General features: G+C 49.2%; 1 protein-coding gene across 1 annotated transcript in view; it reads left to right on the top strand.

Annotated features, from left to right (window-relative positions):
- The window catches only part of IGFN1 (immunoglobulin like and fibronectin type III domain containing 1), a 39,402-nt gene that overhangs the window by 11,716 nt on the left and 10,463 nt on the right, over positions 1 to 17,223 (top strand). Inside the window, exons 5-16 of the mRNA XM_059488139.1 lie at positions 1,978 to 2,117; positions 2,657 to 2,756; positions 3,546 to 3,593; positions 4,124 to 4,169; positions 5,288 to 5,462; positions 6,015 to 6,128; positions 7,295 to 7,466; positions 8,319 to 8,591; positions 10,309 to 14,160; positions 15,384 to 15,508; positions 15,944 to 16,085; positions 16,548 to 16,844. Coding sequence (XP_059344122.1) covers positions 1,978 to 2,117; positions 2,657 to 2,756; positions 3,546 to 3,593; positions 4,124 to 4,169; positions 5,288 to 5,462; positions 6,015 to 6,128; positions 7,295 to 7,466; positions 8,319 to 8,591; positions 10,309 to 14,160; positions 15,384 to 15,508; positions 15,944 to 16,085; positions 16,548 to 16,844 — 5,484 coding nt within the window. The remainder of the gene's footprint in view (positions 1 to 1,977; positions 2,118 to 2,656; positions 2,757 to 3,545; positions 3,594 to 4,123; positions 4,170 to 5,287; positions 5,463 to 6,014; positions 6,129 to 7,294; positions 7,467 to 8,318; positions 8,592 to 10,308; positions 14,161 to 15,383; positions 15,509 to 15,943; positions 16,086 to 16,547; positions 16,845 to 17,223) is intronic.

Raw genomic sequence — 17,223 nt, 5'->3', positions numbered from 1 at the left:
CTGGCTCTGATGTGCACAGCAAATCCAGTGAATTCTGCAGGGAGTTCTCACAGTAAGGACTATGCAGCAAAAGATTCAGCATATTGAAAAAGCTGTTGCTTTTGTTTTCCTGTTGAAAGAACTTGTGCTCAGCACTAAAATCAGCTGCTTTTAAAGTAGGATATGCTGACTGGAGGTGCTGTTTAGCCTATAGCAGCCTTCCAGTGCCTAAAAGGACTCCAGGAGAGATGGACAAGGGCCTGCAGTGCCAGGACAAGTGGAATGGCTTCCCATTGCCAGAGGGCAGGGTTAGGTGGGATATTGGGAAGGAATTCTTGGCTGTGAGGGTGGGAGGCCCTGGCACAGAGTGCCCACAGCAACTGTGGCTGCCCCTTGATCTCTGGAAGTGTCTGAGGCCAGGCTGGACAGGGCTCGGAGCACCCTGGGATAGTGGAAGGTGTCCCTGCCATGGCAGAGGGTGGAATGAGATGGGCTTTGAGGTCCCTCCTAGCCAGGCCATTCCATGGTTCTATGATGATTCTGTAAGGAACGAGGTAAGGATCTTGCACAGAGCACAGAGCACAGAGCAGGCAGCTGATGAGCCAATAAATGGAATCAGTGAAGAGCCTCCCAGAGGTGTCTCTGTGCACCTGCAGAGAGTGCTTTTGTTTTTTTCTTTTTTGTTGGTGTGGAGTGGCCTGAGAACATCGTGTAGCTCCTCTTCCCTGCCAGAACTGAACCAGCAGCTTGGATTTTGGTGTTCCACACTCACCTGTGGATTTCCAGGAGCCACTGAGGTTTTATGACGGAGCACAGTTGCCTCTAGTGGAACCTGTCCCTCTTCCTCCTCTTCCACCTGCATGTTTCAGCCTAAGTTTTCACCTGTCTATATTTTCACCTGTCTATATTTTCACCTGTGTAAATTTTCCAAGTTACTTCATTTCCAGCACGTTCTTTGTGCATTCATGTTGGTCACTGTAATTCTGTGCCGGTGTAGAGGCACCACGAGGGCCTTTAACTCTGTCATCACCCCACTGTGTTCAGTGCATGGCTGAGCTGATTCTTCTGGCTGGGTGGTCTGTGGCCAGCCTGGGAAAGTGCAGCCAAAGTGGCTAAAATGTAATACAGGGATAACTGCAATCAGACTTCAATAAGAGATAGTACTGCAATCTCAAAGGCTGGAAAAGGTCTTTTGATAAGGATCTGCTGGCAGGAACTTGTTCCATCAAATAAGTTTGGTGCTGGTGACTCCAGAAAGGTGTGAGAAATATTGCCAGACTTTCCAGGGAGAATCTTTAACAGTGTTGGTCACCTGAAGAGCAAGAGTATTAAAAAGTAAGAGAGAGTGATTATTTCCACCCTGAGGTGTTTCCATGGATAACTCACCTCCATTCCTACTCCCAGTCACTCCCACAAGTCACTTCTCTGACTTGTTTCCCAGTGTTCCCTGTGGTTCTGGAGCCTGTTGGAGAAGAGGTTTGTTCTGGGCAGTGGGAAAGCTGCTGGAGGTTTCTGTGGTGGGCTGCTGGGGAGCAGGGATGAAGGAGAGTAACCTCTTTCTCTTCTCCCTCCCTTGTCTCTTCAAACAGCAGTGCCTGGTGGGTTTGGAGTGCAAGGTGGTGCCAGTTAAAGATTGGAGAAACAGTGGGATTTGATAAAGAATATGTGTGATGAGAAGGGATTTGGACATTTCATGGGTAAAAAGCAAGTCTGGGTTGAAGTTGCTGTCAGGCTTCTGATTTCAGTGATGGTCAGAGATGTCAGCAGCCACATCTGGCAGGGTAGTGCCACGTTTTAAAGGCCTTTTATGATTGAATACACACAAAAACCTGAATTATTGATGTGCAAAACAAGATATTATTTTTGAAGAATGTTTCTGCATAAAATAAGAGAAATTACTCACTCTGGGGATAACTCTTGATAAGAAAAGGGGCCAGGCCTGAGAGTCCTCATGTTCAAGCCTGTCTTAAATAACAAAATCCTTGTTTCTTTTCAAAGGTAAAGATGCCATTTTCAGAGCTGTCGTCAAAGGTGTCCCAGCTCCTGAGGTGAAATGGTCACGTACACAGAAAGGAATGGATGATCCTGCCAAATATCAAATGTCCTTCAATAGTGCTACAAATGAATTCATTCTGCAGGTAAAAATCAAATATTTCAGAAAGGACTTGTGGAACTGAGAGAAATGGACAAGAAAAACCTGCTGTGGGATGAGGGGAAGCAGAGGGACAGCTCTGATCTCTGCTCTCTGTGAGCAGGGACAGGACCCCAGGGACAGGCTGGAGCTGGGCCAGGGCAAGCTCAGGCTGGAGATCAGGGAAGGTTCTTCCCCCAGAGGGTGCTGGCACTGCCCAGGCTCCCCAGGGAATGGGCACAGCCCCGAGGCTGCCAGAGCTCCAGGAGGGTTTGGGCAGGGATGCCCAGGGTGGGATTGTTGTGAGGGTCCTATCCAGGAGCTGGACTGGATGATCCTGTGGTCCCCTCAGACTCAGGGTATTCCATGATTCTACACATCCCTAGCTCTGAGATAACACAAAAATAAGCAAACAAAGCTTTTTAGAGCCCTTCTGGGAACAGAAGAAGCCTCTGAGGTGCCACTGAGTAGCTGCTTTATGAGAAGCTGAAGGTGAACTGAACGCCAGCCCTTTGTGTGAGCAGTTTCTGTGCTCTCCCTTTGCAGATCAAGAGCCTGGCCCCGGGTGACAGTGACTTGTATCGCTGCTGTGCTGTCAATGCCTACGGAGAGGCCTCGTGCTCTGCTGGCCTCAGGATCCTCCAAGGTAGGCCTGGCAGCTCCACAGGCTGTGCTGTGCTGTTCCCTGGGCTGGCTGGACTCTGTCTGGGCATTCTTGGTGTGAAGGTTTGGTATTCCCCTCATTGAAGACTGCAGATCTTTTGGTGGCTCCCTAACACTGTGAGCTTTAAGGCAAGGGGGAGGAAAGTGGAATTGTGCTCACTGCACTGGTCCATAATCAGACACTCTGGGTTTACTGCTGAACTGCCCCAGTCCTTACTCTATGGTGTTGAATGAATCAGCCCTTTGGGAGGGTTCCATCCCTCTGTGGCTGTCTCTGCACCTCGTTCCTTCTTCTGTCACAGTCAGTGCAGAGAAATGGGCACTTGGAGGGTCAGATTTAGCTGATTTTCTTGGGATCCACTTGAGCAGAAGATGGATTATATCTGAAGTGTCCATGTCACCTCTGTGCCTTTCAAGGTTAGAAGTTTAGAAGGCACCTATCTGCAGTTGCCATTTCCACCCTGGCTTCCCATCTCTAACACAAGATGTTGATATTTCTTCCCATTGCTTAGACCATAAAATTGGTAGGGCAAAAATGCTCTCCTCCTCTGTGTGGAGTCTGCAGCAAGCACAGAGTAGATGGCAATAGAAATATCACCTTTACAGATGGAGTTTACAGGGAGCAAACATCAGATTGACAAAGAAATCCAAACTGGGATTCCCTCTTGCACTGGTAACACATACAGTGGTTTCATGGCTCATTGGTTCACTGCTGTTAATCTAATCTTGTTCATCCTGTGGCTTTTTTTCCTTCTGTTTTATAAATGATCAGTTGGCTTTAAGAGGAAGGCAAAATATGTTCCTGTTCATGCTGCTGATGGTAAGTTAAAGATCTATTTGTGTAATATATTACTGGGGGGGGGACGGAGAGAAAAATTCTCTGCCACACTATTGCTACCCCAAACTTGTAAAGACTGGAGTAAGAGAAGGATTAATGAGCCTCTAATGTTCTGTCATCTCTGTCTGCTTGCTCTTTACCTTTTGCTAAAGTGATGATTTTAAAAACAGTTTTGGGCTGTTCTAGTTAGTGATTGTGGAATCATTAGGAAAGGAAAAAGGGATTTGGGGATGTTAAACACAACTGGATCAAAATTGTTAACATGGCTGAAAATAGTGGGTCTCAAGAGGGAAAAGCTTTAGGGAGAGATGAACTTCACTGGCACTCAAAGGATGAGCATGGCAGTGAGAACTGACAAAGTTTCATGACAGATTTTTGGTAAAATGTGAAAAAAAATCAGAGACCTCAGCAGAAAGACCTGTTGTCAGTGACTATTCTGCATTATCTTCTTTGGGGAGATGTATTTCACAGTGCTGGCTATGTGACTGTTGCTTCTCCCACCCTTGTAACAGAGCTCAAGAAGACACTCCAGGACTCCAGGAAGATGCTGAGGAAGAGGTAAGGCTCTGGAGTGAGGGCCATGCTCCCACTGGATGTTTCCCAGTGCTAGGGGACAGCTCCAGAGACCTTCAGGGCAACACTTCTTGTGTCCAAAGTTGTGGTGAGACTCCCAGTGGAGAGAGAGGCCAGAGCAGCTTGGCCCTGCCAGCTGGACTGAGATGAACACAAGATTGCAGCCTCATTTGGAGGGGTATTTCCTCAGCACCACGAGGCTCTGAAGGGAGGCTGTGTTTCTCTGCTTCCCTGTGTTTAGCTCACGAGTGGCTTCCTGTCCAAAGGACAGCTCCTCATGCACTGCTGGCTCTGGCTGCCAGCCCAGCTGCACTGCCAGGTGCACAGGGCACAATCCTTCCCTTCCCTTCCCTTCCCTTCCCTTCCCTTCCCTTCCCTTCCCTTCCCTTCCCTTCCCTTCCCTTCCCTTCCCTTCCCTTCCCTTCCCTTCCCTTCCCTTCCCTTCCCTTCCCTTCCCTTCCCTTCCCTTCCCTTCCCTTCCCTTCCCAAACCTTCCCAAACCTTCCCAAACCTTCCCAAACCTTCCCAAACCTTCCCTTCCCAAACCTTCCCTTCCCAAACCTTCCCTTCCCAAACCTTCCCTTCCCAAACCTTCCCTTCCCTTCCCTTCCCTTCCCAAACCTTCCCAAACCTTCCCAAACCTTCCCTTCCCAAACCTTCCCTTCCCAAACCTTCCCTTCCCAAACCTTCCCAAACCTTCCCAAACCTTCCCAAACCTTCCCAAACCTTCCCAAACCTTCCCTTCCCAAACCTTCCCAAACCTTCCCTTCCCAAACCTTCCCTCCCCAGGTGGGGAGCTCCAAGCCTGCTGATAATGATCTCTGTGGGAGCCCCGAGCTGTGCTAGGCAGTTACCTGGCCTGGGCCAAACTGTGCCAGACCCTCTGGGGATAATTCAGCAGGGTGGAAGTTGTTCTCTGGCACCATTTAATTTGTAGTACAGATGCAGAAAACCTGCTCTGGAAGAGTCCCAGTCTTTCCTGCCTGCACCTACAGGGCCAAGTGAACTACAGGAATGATGGAGATGAAAGAGAATTAGGGATAGAAAAACAGGACATCTTGTTGTCTGTGAAAATGTCTGAATGGTTCCCTCCTGGTTCTCAGGGCTGCAGCACCAAAACCAAAGTCCCTGGACAAAGAAGCTGTGTGGCAGCTGCTGCTGAATGCAGATAGGAGAGATTATGAGAAAATCTGTATAAAATATGGAATTGCTGACTTCCGTGGGATGCTGAGGAAGCTGCAGGAGATGAGGAAAGAAACAGAGAGTGAACAAGACAAGGTAAATAAACTGAAACCACTCATTTTTGAGAAATTGAAGCTTCTGAAAACAGGCTATATTTTCCTAAATTGCTTTGGAGATGAAAATTTTGTTATATGACAGTGATTTATGACAATATTTAAAAGAAGTTCCACTTCTTTTACTCATGCAGACGAAAATGCTAATGAATTTTTTGAAGCTCAGTTCACAGATTTTACGAGATACTGACCACAGGGTTATGCAGTTGTCTCTGATGAGAATTTGGATGCCAAATTAAAAATTATATGTCCAAAAGTAAAAATTGGCCTTCACATACAGGGGCATGTAGAGACCTGGATGGACAGTGTGGGAGTGACCAGGAGGCAACACATAAAAATAATTTATACACAGAAGGAAACTGTGGCAACTTACAGACACTGCAACTCACTGTACCAGAACTGTGACTTACAGATACTTCTGCTACATAATGTTAGAGGTAGCTCTTTAAAGTAGATTTCACGTTAATTCAACAGCTTCAGAACCTTTGTCATGGCAGCTTTACCATTTACTAGGTTCTTCAATATTTCTTTGCAGTTAGTTCATAGTCTCAAAAACTTTGAACACATCAGAGTCAACAAGGAGGGAAATGCTACGTTCAGCCTGGAGATGGAGCTGAAAAACAGCAACAGCAACGTTTACCTGCTCAAGGTGAGGGGGATGAGTGGGGCAGCAGCAGCTCAGAGCACCCCCTCCAGTGTTCTACACAAAAGGCTTCATCTGCTGGGCAGTGGCTGAGAGTAAATAAATGCCTTAAGGTTGTCTGTCTTTTGCAGATGCCTGCTTGGTTAGGGAGCAGTGTGGGTGTGGGGTGACCTTTGGTGGTGGATGTCCCTGTGGATTTGAAGATCCAATACAGAGCATGCAGTCAGTTACTGGCATCCTTGTGTCTTCAGGAAATTCATAGAATAGCTGAGTTGGAAGGGACCTTTTAAAGGTCAAGAGACCTTAAAACATTCAAAAGGGACACCTTCCACTAGCCCAGGTTGCTCCATGCCCTGTCCAACACTTCCAGGGATGGAGCAGCCACAGCTGCTCTGGGCAGCCTGTGCCAGGGTCTCCCCACCCACTTTGTTATATCTAACCTGACCCTCCTTCAGTTTAAGACCATCACCCCAACAGTGTCTTTCAGGCTGCAGAAATTCTGCAGTTTCATATAAATTTTATGCACTTTCTCAAGTTTGTTATTGCATGTTATTGCACTATAACTCCCCCTGTGGAAGAAGATCTCAGAGATGTAAAACATTCCCTCTCTAGATCCATAGTCCCACAGATGGAATCTGCAGGTGCTCAGCGCTAGGTGTGTTTTTCTGAAAGATAATTTTTGGTCAAATTGTGGTTAGAGGCTTTAATCCAGGGGAAATCAGAATGCCCTGAGGGGGAGGGCAGACTAACTATGAATCTTCTGGATCAAGTATATGACATGAAGTCAATGAGCCACAATTTGGACAATGTAACCCAAGTGTGCTGCAGAAAGTGATGAACTCTCCTGCTCATCCAGCTATGAGGATGCTGAAATCTAGAATAGAAAGTGCTTTGTCTTTGTAGCTGCAAGAACTGTGTATTAATTAAGCTTCAGACCCTTATGTGGGTAGCCAAGAGCTGCTGTTTTGCTGAGTTTCAGAGCCTGGTGCCCTGCTCAGTGCAGGATTCACTGCCCAGACAGTGCCTGTGTACTGCAAAGAGCCCTGGGCACGGTGAGGTTACTCATTTATATCAACAAGGGGATTGTAGCACTAGCCTGTCCTGATGTGTTTGAGATGCCTGGCACTGTCTGAGCCTCTGTGGACACTGCTCCCCTCCTGCCCTCCCTGCAGGACGGCGAGCGGCTCCGCTATGGGACCGGGGACGAGTACAGGAAGCACGGCCTGCGGAGGGTGGGCAGGCGGTACTGCTTCACCATCAACGACGTGCAGCCCGAGGACGCGGGCGTCTACCAGGTCAGGGTGGAGGACGTCCCTGTCTTCTCAACAGAACTGGATGCTCAAGGTAAGGAATTCGGTTTGATGGTTTTGGTGTGCAACTGTGACAAAAGTTTTTTGGGCCCAGTAAGGGCTCCTTGTCTGGCACAGGTGAAAAGTTGCAGGAGGGTGATTAAATGCTTTAGGTGCTGCATCTGCAGTCCCAGGGAACAGGCCTAACCTCGAGTACCAGTGTGGCTGTGGGTGACAGTGAGCACATGCCTTAACTACCCCACATTACAGTTTGCTTCTGTGAGCTCAGAATAATAACAACAAACTCAGTCCAAGTATTGTACTGCAGGAACACATCAAAGACTACAGACTGTTGTATTCATATTTCTAGAGTCCCATACTGTCACAATCATATTTCTAAAGTCCCATACTTTCTCAGTGATATTTCTTGGGGGGCAATTCTTCACAGCACAGGCTTCTTCTTCTGCTTGTTGCTGCTTCTTCATCAGGGCTCCTTCCAGGCTCTCCCTGACTGGCCAAGCACACCCTCTTTTATCACAGTTATCTTCACTAGCCACAGCTGCCACCCAATTAAGGACATCACAGCTGCAGCCCATTTAGAACATCCGGGGCTTATCAGGGCAAGGCGTATATACAGATATTCAAATACAATACAGATATTTTACTACTACTATAACAGACTGGCAACACATCCATGCTGTGAGGTAAAAATGTCTCAGAAGATAATAAACACAAAAATCTGCTTTTCTGCAGAATTGGGCACAGAAGCACATCCAAGCTTTTCCTTTTTCTCAGTAACCCGATGCTCAGAGGCACCACAACTTCCCGTTGTTTCCTGCTTCAGCTGTAACAGTTTTCCTGGAGCACAGGAGCTGTTTCCTTCCCATAGCTCTCGGTTTCCCTGCAGCCATCCCGGCACGGTTCCGGCAGCCGCTCTCCGACGTGCGCTGTGCCGAGGCCGGCGACGCCGAGTTCCAGTGTGTGCTGTGCACGCCCTGCCACCAGCCCCTGTGGCTGCACAAAAGCCACCCCCTCCAGGCCAGTGACAAGCACCAGATCTCTGTGACACCCGATGGCCTGAGCCACAAGCTGACCGTGAGGAACGTGGGGCCCTCGGACAGCGGCCTGTACACGCTCGACGCGGGACAGGGCTCCTCCAGCGCCTGGCTCCTCGTGGAGTGTGAGTGCTTGGCAGTGGGGTGTTCCCGTGCTGTGCTGGCACAAAACATTCTTCTCACTGCATGATGGCTCATGGAGATGTTGCTCTGCTGGGAAATGAATTGCTGAGCCTCTAATTTCAAAATCATGGCTGAGAAAACTGGGGGTGCTCAGCATGGAGAAGACGAGAGTCCAGGGAGATATTGGAGCCCTTTCCAGGGCCTAAAGGGGATCCAGGAGAACTGCAGAGGGACTTTGGAACAAAGAGATGGAGGGACAGGACAGTAGGAATGGCTTCCCACTGCCTGAGGACAGGGTTATGAGATAATGAGAAGGAATTATTGGCTGAGAGGGTGGGAAGGCCCTGGTACAGGGTACCCAGAGAGGTTGTGGCTGCTCCATCCCTGGCAGTGCCCAAGGCCAGGCTGGATGGGGCTTGGAGCAGCCTGAGACAGTGTAAGGTGTCTCTGCCTATGGCAGCAGATGGAATGGGATGAGTTTTAAGGTCCCTTCCCATCCAAACCATTTTGTGATTCCATGACTCTAAATCCTGTCTGGAAAAATGAATGGCTGGTTAGACCCTCTTTCCTCTTCATATGAGACCAACTTTTCCCCTTTTAATTAGTCCTGACGAATCCTATTGGCTTGTTTGCTCTACAGCTATGATGAAGTAGCACATTCTCCATCACTTATTGGAAAAATGCTCCCTATCTCCACACATGTTTTTGAGGAAGCTGTCCCAGGCATCACAGTGCAGCAGTCAGGAGCTCAGGGAGCTTTTGATACTCTCAGTTCTACACTATCAATGCCATTCTTCTTGTTAAATAATATTTTTCATTCCCAGTTAGAGCTAAACGTGCTGGAAGGAGCTCAGAGGAAGCTGGGAAGGTGGGAACACAGTGCAGGCACATTGACAGTCACCTGGTTTATATTTGTTTGCTTATGAAGGGTGGTTCCTTTGGTTCCCTTTGACTCTGGTTTCCTTTGGGATCCTCCTGCAGCAGCAGGAGGGGTCTCTCTCACAAAGGCCTCTCCAAAGCAACGTAGGTTTCTGAAACAAAGAAACTTCCTGTGGATTTCAGTGAGCTGTGAGCTCTGATAAATTATATCTGACCTGGAAACCAAAGCAGTGAGTGACCTGCTCTCAGAACAGCCTGAATTTCAGATTAATCCAAAGCTATTCACCTATCTGAAAGCTTTAGTCCTCATGTTGGGCATCCCTAAACCAGCCATTATCCAGATGTGCAAGCTGCCTCCAGAGCTGTGAAATCCCAGTTCCAGGGTGGGAACCGATGGCTCCTCTGTGCATGGAATATTCTGTAACTCCTCCATATCTGGAAGGTGAAGGCAGATGGAATTAATGAATCCCACATACAGTCTCAGCCCCTCTAAATCAGACCTGCCATGCTGGAAGTCTCTTTTTCTGTTACTTTTGGTTGGTTTGTTTGTTTGTTATAATGAGCATGTTTCCATTAAAAAACAATGTGTTTTAACTAAAAATAATTGTCTTTAACTAACATTTCATTGTCTCAATGTGGCATTGAAAAATTCAGGATTTGAAATTATTTTAAATTTATTTAAATGTATTGTGTGTATGTGTCCTAAAATGAAATTCAAAAAGTGCTAACACATTTTCTTTGGTTGTTGGTGCAGTGCATGTCCTATTGATTTTCTGTTATTTTGTTCCCCTCTTTTTCTGTGTATTGTAAATCTGCTGCCATGGAACAATGCAACTTCAGATGCCAAAGGAAAGAGGAGTCAGGATGAAGAAGAAAAGATTGTAAGGGAAACATCTGAGTGGCTGAAAGAAACAATGGCAGACAATGAAAGGGCGAGGAAGCTTCGGCGCCAGGAACAAGCTGCTGCTGAAGAGCGTGCTTCCTTCTCCACATCCTCTGCTGGGGAGAAAAGTGGCTGGCGCAGAACAGGTCAAGGCAGCAGCCAAGGCAGGGGCCAAGCACACTCCCTTGATTCTGGAGATGGAAGCCAAATTTTTTTGGGAAAAGAAGGGCTACGCAAAACCCACATGAATGGAGAGATGGGGCCTGGGCAGTTTTCTGGAGCAGGTCTAGATGGAGACTCAGTAGTCAATGATGGCAGCATCTTTGGACTGAAAGGGGGCAGAAGTGGGTTAAGGGCTGTCCATGGCATGGACTCTGTGTCAGGCACTGCAGGTCTTGGTGGTGCAGGAGGAAGGGCAGGTGAACGGAATTCTGTAGATGGCAGAGGTGAAGGTTTGCTGAGTGCTGTTGACATTGACATGGGTGATGGAGAAGGTTTGGGCTCTCAGCATGACAAGGATGGGAATTTAGGTGATGCCAGTTACAGAGCTGGTTTTCGGGGTGCTGGGAGGTTGGGTGGTGGAAGTTCTGTGCCAGATGGGCTTGATCCTGATTCAACTGGAGTGGGAGCCAGTGTGGGTGATCTGTTCAGCAGGACTGGTCCAGGAACTGGAGCTGTGGGGAATGCTGCAAGTGCTGGAATGGCAGGAGGATTGTGGTCCCACCATGGCAAGGATGGGCATGCCACTGTGGGTGATATGAATGGAGCAGGTATAAACAGAGAGAGACAAACAGGGACTCCCTATGGCAAGGATGGCCTGACACCTCATGACAGTGGTCAGTTAGGCCAGACAGGAAGATCTGTCTCATTGTATGGGCCAGGAGGCCTTTCAGGTGGAGATGGAGCTATACCTGGTAGAGGTGGCAATTCCACAGGAGAAATGGAGGCTTTGTATGGTCCAGATGGTCAGGCACTGGGAGCAGGTGCTGGTGGTGCTGGTGGAGTTGGTGCAGGGGGATTTGGGTCTCCCTATGGAAAGGATGGTCTCCCAGCTGGGGCTGGTTTTGGTGGTGTTGGTGCAGGGGGACTTGGAGCTCCCTATGGGAAAGATGGTCTTCCAATTGGAGCAGGTGCTGGTGGGGCTGGTAGTGCAGGGGGACTTGGATCTCTCTATGGGAAGGATGGTCTCCCAGCTGGGGCTGGTGGTGCTGGTGCTGGTGCTGGAGGATTTGGAGAGGCTTTGTATGGTCCAGATGGTCGGCCACTTGGGGCAGGTGTTGGCGCTGGTGCTGGTGCAGGGGGAATTGGAGCTCCCTATGGGAAGGATGGTCTCCCAGCTGGAGCAGGTGTTGGTGGTGCAGGAGGATTTGGGGAGGCTTTGTATGATGGTCGGCCACTTAGAGCAGGTGTTGTTGCTGGTGGTGGTACTGGTGCAGGGGGATTTGGATCTCCCTATGGGAAGGATGGTCTCCCAGCTGGAGCTAGTGGAGCTGGTGTAGGAGGACTTGGAGAGGCTTTGTATGGTTCAGATGGTCGGCCACTTGGAGCAGGTGTTGGTGGTGCTGGTGCAGGGGGATTTGGAATTCCGTATGGAAAGGATGGTCTGCCAGTTGGAGCAGGTGCTGGTGGGGCTGGTGGTACAGGGGGATTTGGATCTCCCTATGGGAAGGATGGTCTCCCAGCTGGAGCTAGTGGAGCTGGTGTAGGAGGACTTGGAGAGGCTTTGTACGGTCCAGATGGTCGGCCACTTGGAGCAGGTGTTGGTGCTGGTGCTGGTGTAGGGGGATTTGGATCTCCCTATGGGAAGGATGGTCTCCCAGTTGGGAGTGGTGGTGGTGCAGGGGGTGTTGGAGGTCCCTATGGGAAGGATGGTCTCCCAGTTGGAGCTGGTGGAGCTGGTGCAGGAGAGGCTTTGTACGGCCCAGATGGTCAGCCACTTGGAGCAGGTGTTGGTGGTGCTGGTGCAGGGGGATTTGGAATTCCGTATGGAAAGGATGGTCTGCCAGCTGGAGCTAGTGGAGCTGGTGTAGGAGGACTTGGAGAGGCTTTGTATGGCCCAGATGGTCGGCCACTTGGAGCAGGTGTTGGTGGGGCTGGTGCAGGGGGATTTGGATCTCCCTATGGGAAGGATGGTCTCCCAGTTGGAGCTGGTGGAGCTGGTGCTGGAGAGGCTTTGTATGGCCCAGATGGTCAGCCACTTGGAGCAGGTGTTGGTGCTGCTGATTCTGCAAGTGCCATGGGAATTGGAGCTCCCTATGGAAAGGATGGTCTGCCAGTTGGACCAGGTGCTGGTGGGGCTGGTGGTGCAGGGGGAGTTGGGGGTCCCTATGGAAAGCATGGTCTCCCAGCTGGAGCAGGTGTTGGTGTTAGTGGTGCAGGGAGAGTTGGGGATTCCTATGGAAAGGATGGTCTCCCAGCTGGAGCAGGTGCTGGTGGGGCTGGTAGTGCAGGAGGATTTGGATCTCCCTATGGGAAGGATGGTCTCCCAGTTGGAGCTGGTGGTGCTGGTGCTGGAGAGGCTTTGTATGGCCCAGATGGTCGGCCACTTGGAGCAGGTGTTGGTGGTGCTGGTTCTGCGAGCGCCAGGGGAATTGGAGCTCCCTATGGAAAGGATGGTCTGCCAGTTGGAGCAGGTGCTGGTGGGGCTGGTGGTGCAGGGGGAGTTGGAGGTCCCTATGGAAAGGATGGTCTGCCAATTGGAGCAGGTGCTGGTGTTGGTGGTGCAGCAGGTGTTGGGGGTCCCTATGGAAAGGATGGTCTCCCAGTTGGAGCTGGTGTTGGTGGGGCTGGTGGTGAAGGGGAAGTTGGATCTCCCTATGGAAAGGATGGTGTTCCAATTGGGACTGGTGGTGGTGGTGGTGCAGGGGTTGTTGGGGGTCCCTATGGAAAGGATGGTCTCCCAGCTGGAGCTGGTGCTGGTGTTGGTGGTGCAGCAGGTGTTGGGGGTCCCTATGGAAAGGATGGTCTGCCAGTTGGAGCAGGTGCTGGTGTAGCTGGTGGGGCAGGGAGTGTTGGGGGTCCCTATGGAAAAGATGGTCTCCCAGTTGGAGCTGGTGTTGGTGGTGCAGGGGCTGTTGGGGGTCCCTATGGAAAGGATGGTCTCCCAGCTGGGGCTGTGGCAGGAGCTGCCCATTTTCCCCTTGGAGGTGAGGAAGCGATGGGATTGGGCCGTGGCACGGATGCCACGCTGAGCAGAGCTCCGGGGTATGCAGGTGGAGCAGGAGGAGGGGGCTTTTCCAGGGAAGGCTCTGCCCTGTGGGGTGCAGGGTCTCCCTATGGCGAGGACAGAGGGTCAGGTGTAGCCACAGCTGGTGCAGGTGGAGCTGGGAGGCCGGGAGGGGATGGATGGGATTCAGTCAGTGGTAAAGGAGGTGTGGGAGCTGCTGGTGGCCCAGGAGGAGAATATGGGCTGGATGCACATCTTGGCAGAACTTTGAGAGCTGAAACTGGAAAGGGTGCTGCCAGTGATGTCAGAGGGCCAGGGAACAAAGGTTCAGCTGGTGACAGAGGGTCCCTGTCAGGTCCAGGAGGAGCCAGGGGAGAGGGAGGAGATTTCACACAGTTGGGCTCCCTTTACTCTGCCTTTGGAGAGGCAGGGAGTAAATCCCATGACAGATCTGTTGACGGGAGTAGCTCAGGTGGGTTTGGTCAAGATCCACTGAGTTATGGCCAGGTGTCAGGTCCTTTCGGTGGACCTCCTTCAGCAAACCAGAGAAACCAGGAACCAGACCTGGATCTTAAAGCAAATGATTCCCCGAACAAGACGGAAAGCAAACAAAAGAGACGGAGTGTCCTGGATGATATCAAAGGTACGTGTTTAACTGGTGACTTCTGGTCTTTGCATTTTGATACTCACATCCCTAATCCTGAAAAGAAATTGGATGTTGTGGTTTAGATAAACACAACTCTATAGAAATCTCATTGTCCCATGATCTGTTCCTAATTCTCCCTCTGATTGGCTGCTTGATCTTACACAGTGTGCTCTGATCAAACTGCCTTAAAGGTCTAAATTACTTTCTTTGTCTAAATGATCTGAACCAGGTCTCATCTCTTCATTTGTGTTTCACATATCATGGAACAGACCAGTTCACAAACATACCAGTTCCCATAAAGTTTCAAGTAATATCATCATGTTTCTTTGACACTGTTCTAATTCAAAACTGAAGCTTTCACTTTATTTTTCAAACACCTACTGTCAAGAATTGTGTTTTCTAAGTTCTGGGAACAATTCTGTGCCTGCATATATGGGATTATATAATGTAAAGAGCTCTTTTCTCTTGTAACATCAGGAATAGTAAGGTGTTGCATAGAATAAGAGGGGAGTAATGTGTTTGCAGTCATTTGAGTAAAACCTGTGGCTCCACCAACAAGATGATGATGTGAAAATTGTAGGCATTAGAAATTTCAGGTGTATAATCAGAGGGGAATATTGACCTAATGGGATGGTTCACAAGTTGGGAATTATCATTGCTAAACAATAAATATAAACAAGGAAGTAAAATCATCAAAGCTGGGGTTCAGGAGGAAGGAGTGGGGTATATATTAGAGAGGAGATTGTGATGGTAAAGGAGAGAACTTGGGAAGAGAAAGAGGAATACAAGGGTGGAGAACAGTGTGCCTGGGGCTGTTTAGGGGGATGTGTTGGACAGCCCCATGTGTGGTCAGTGCAGAAGAAGAGGAGGATGAAGCAGTATATTCACACCCTGGAGCAGCCTGGTTTTTTCCACTGGCTGTAGAGGGAGCCAAGATGATTAGCATAGACATAAACTAGCAAATCCACAGCTGGATAATGTGATTTGTGGTGAATCCATTGCCCATGAGGTGGATGTTGGGATACAGTTGATGTTGGGATGGTCCTCAAGGCACTGGGTGTATCCAGCTGGCCCACAGCGAGGTGGCACAAAAGCCTCTCCTGACCAGAGGACCTTTTTTTTTAGAAGCTCTTTCCATCTCACATGCACATGCACTTCTAGCTCTAGGTGTCTCTCTGTAACACAGACTTAGCCTCTTTCCCTTCCTTTGTGCTGTTCAGTCCCGCGCTGTTACCTCAACAAGCAGCTGGCGACCGTGCGGGTGCTGAAGGGGGACCCGGCTGAGCTGTCCTGCACGGTCAGCAGGGACAACGTGACAGGAACCTGGTTTAAGGATGGCCTAAAGGTGGGTTCCCTGAGCTTGGTGTTGGCTTTGGGTAGCAATGCTCTGCTCTCTGGCTCTACTTCCTAAGGGTGCTGTCAAGGCGTCCTTCCCCCTGACAGCCACCTGCATCGGAGTGGGGCCCTGGAAGGGTTCCCAGAATCCCAGAATGGTTTGGGTTGGAAGGGACCTTAAGGATCATCCAGTCCCACCCCTGCCCTGGGCAGAGATACCTTCCACTAGACCCAAGCCTTGTCCAACCTGGCCTTGGACACTTCCAGGGACGGGGCAGCCACAGCTTCTCTGGGCAACAGAATACCAGAATATTGTCATTAAATATGCATGACATTCCCAAATCTTTTCAACTGCATTTCAAATTGTAGTCTGTCCAGTTTTAGTATGGATTGCATTTTTTACTTTTTTTTTAAAAAGGATGGGTCTCTCTCCTTTACTTTGTAGTTAACAAGCATGGATGGAGTCGTATTTGAAAAGAAAGGTCTTGTCCACAAACTGATCATCAACAAGGTTGAAGATATTCATGCTGGGAAATACAGGTTTGAAGGTGGAGATGTAAAAACTGAAGCTTCAATTTTTGTTGAAGGTGAGTCTACTCAAACCACCAAGGCAGCATGAGATGGGCTTTAAATGTAATATATTTACTCAGAGACATGTTATTGGTTATTGAGATAAATTTGTTATAAAGAATTACAAGATAAATGGGAAATGTTTTTTGTACAGGTTGGTTCATTTTGCATTTGCAAATTTAACTAAGGACCCAGCAACTCAAATATTTCTGGGGTGCACAAAACACTTCACCAGGGCAGACTCTTCATTCTTGTGTTTAGTGTGTTGCCTAGGAGAAATATTCTCCAGTGAAAGGACAGTGTGATACCACAAAATTTTGTGATAATTATCCTGTAGCAAAGTACAACTAAAGGTTCAGATCCAAGAGGTGTGAGCTTCTAAGCATTGCTGGCAGCACCATGAGGGGATCCCTTCTCTCCAAGGTGAACCTTATCCTCCTTGAATTGTGTTTTTTAATGACCTTGTATCACCTGCTTAGATCCTCCCCAGGTGGACAAAGTTCTCCTCAAGAACTTGACCAGTGTCCCCACGGTGGCCAAGGCCGGGGAGGGGGTGAAGCTGCGGATCCCCTTTGAGGGTCGGGGGCCCATCAGGGCGGCGTGGCTGAAGGACAGGATGGAGCTGGGCGATGACTCCAGGATCCGTGTGGACAAGACAGACACCTGCACCACACTGTCCATCTCCAGCTGCGACAGGAGGGACTGTGGGGATTACAAAGTCAGGCTCAAGAACGACAGTGGTGTCCTGGAGATCAACCTAAAGCTCATGGTGATAGGTAAGATCCTATAACCTTCACCATGGCTTTCACTGTAAAACTTAGGCAGGGAATCCATTGACACTGGTGGCAACCTTGTTTGGAGTGAGTAGGTATTTAGAAAGGAACAAGACACTGTATATTGCCCCAAAATCAGGGTACAAGGAAAGATTGCCGAACATGCTTCATGCCCTTTAGTACAAGGGAAAACAAAGCTAGTTTGGTTTTTCATGGCCTAAGCAGCTGAGTTTTGGGTGTTCAGACACTGTGGGAGATGTGACTGTACACAGCATGCAAATCTGAAATAGGATATCAAGGTCCAATTCAGCCCTCCCATAAATGTCTGGGCTCCTTTGGGAGACCAGAAATGATGTTTGCCTGTATTAGCAAGCTGAACTGG

Source organism: Ammospiza nelsoni, chromosome 23 (assembly GCF_027579445.1).
Source record: "Ammospiza nelsoni isolate bAmmNel1 chromosome 23, bAmmNel1.pri, whole genome shotgun sequence".
NCBI lineage: Eukaryota > Metazoa > Chordata > Aves > Passeriformes > Passerellidae > Ammospiza > Ammospiza nelsoni.
The sequence above is the reverse complement of the archived record's forward strand: the minus strand, read 5'-3'. Positions and strand labels throughout refer to the sequence as shown.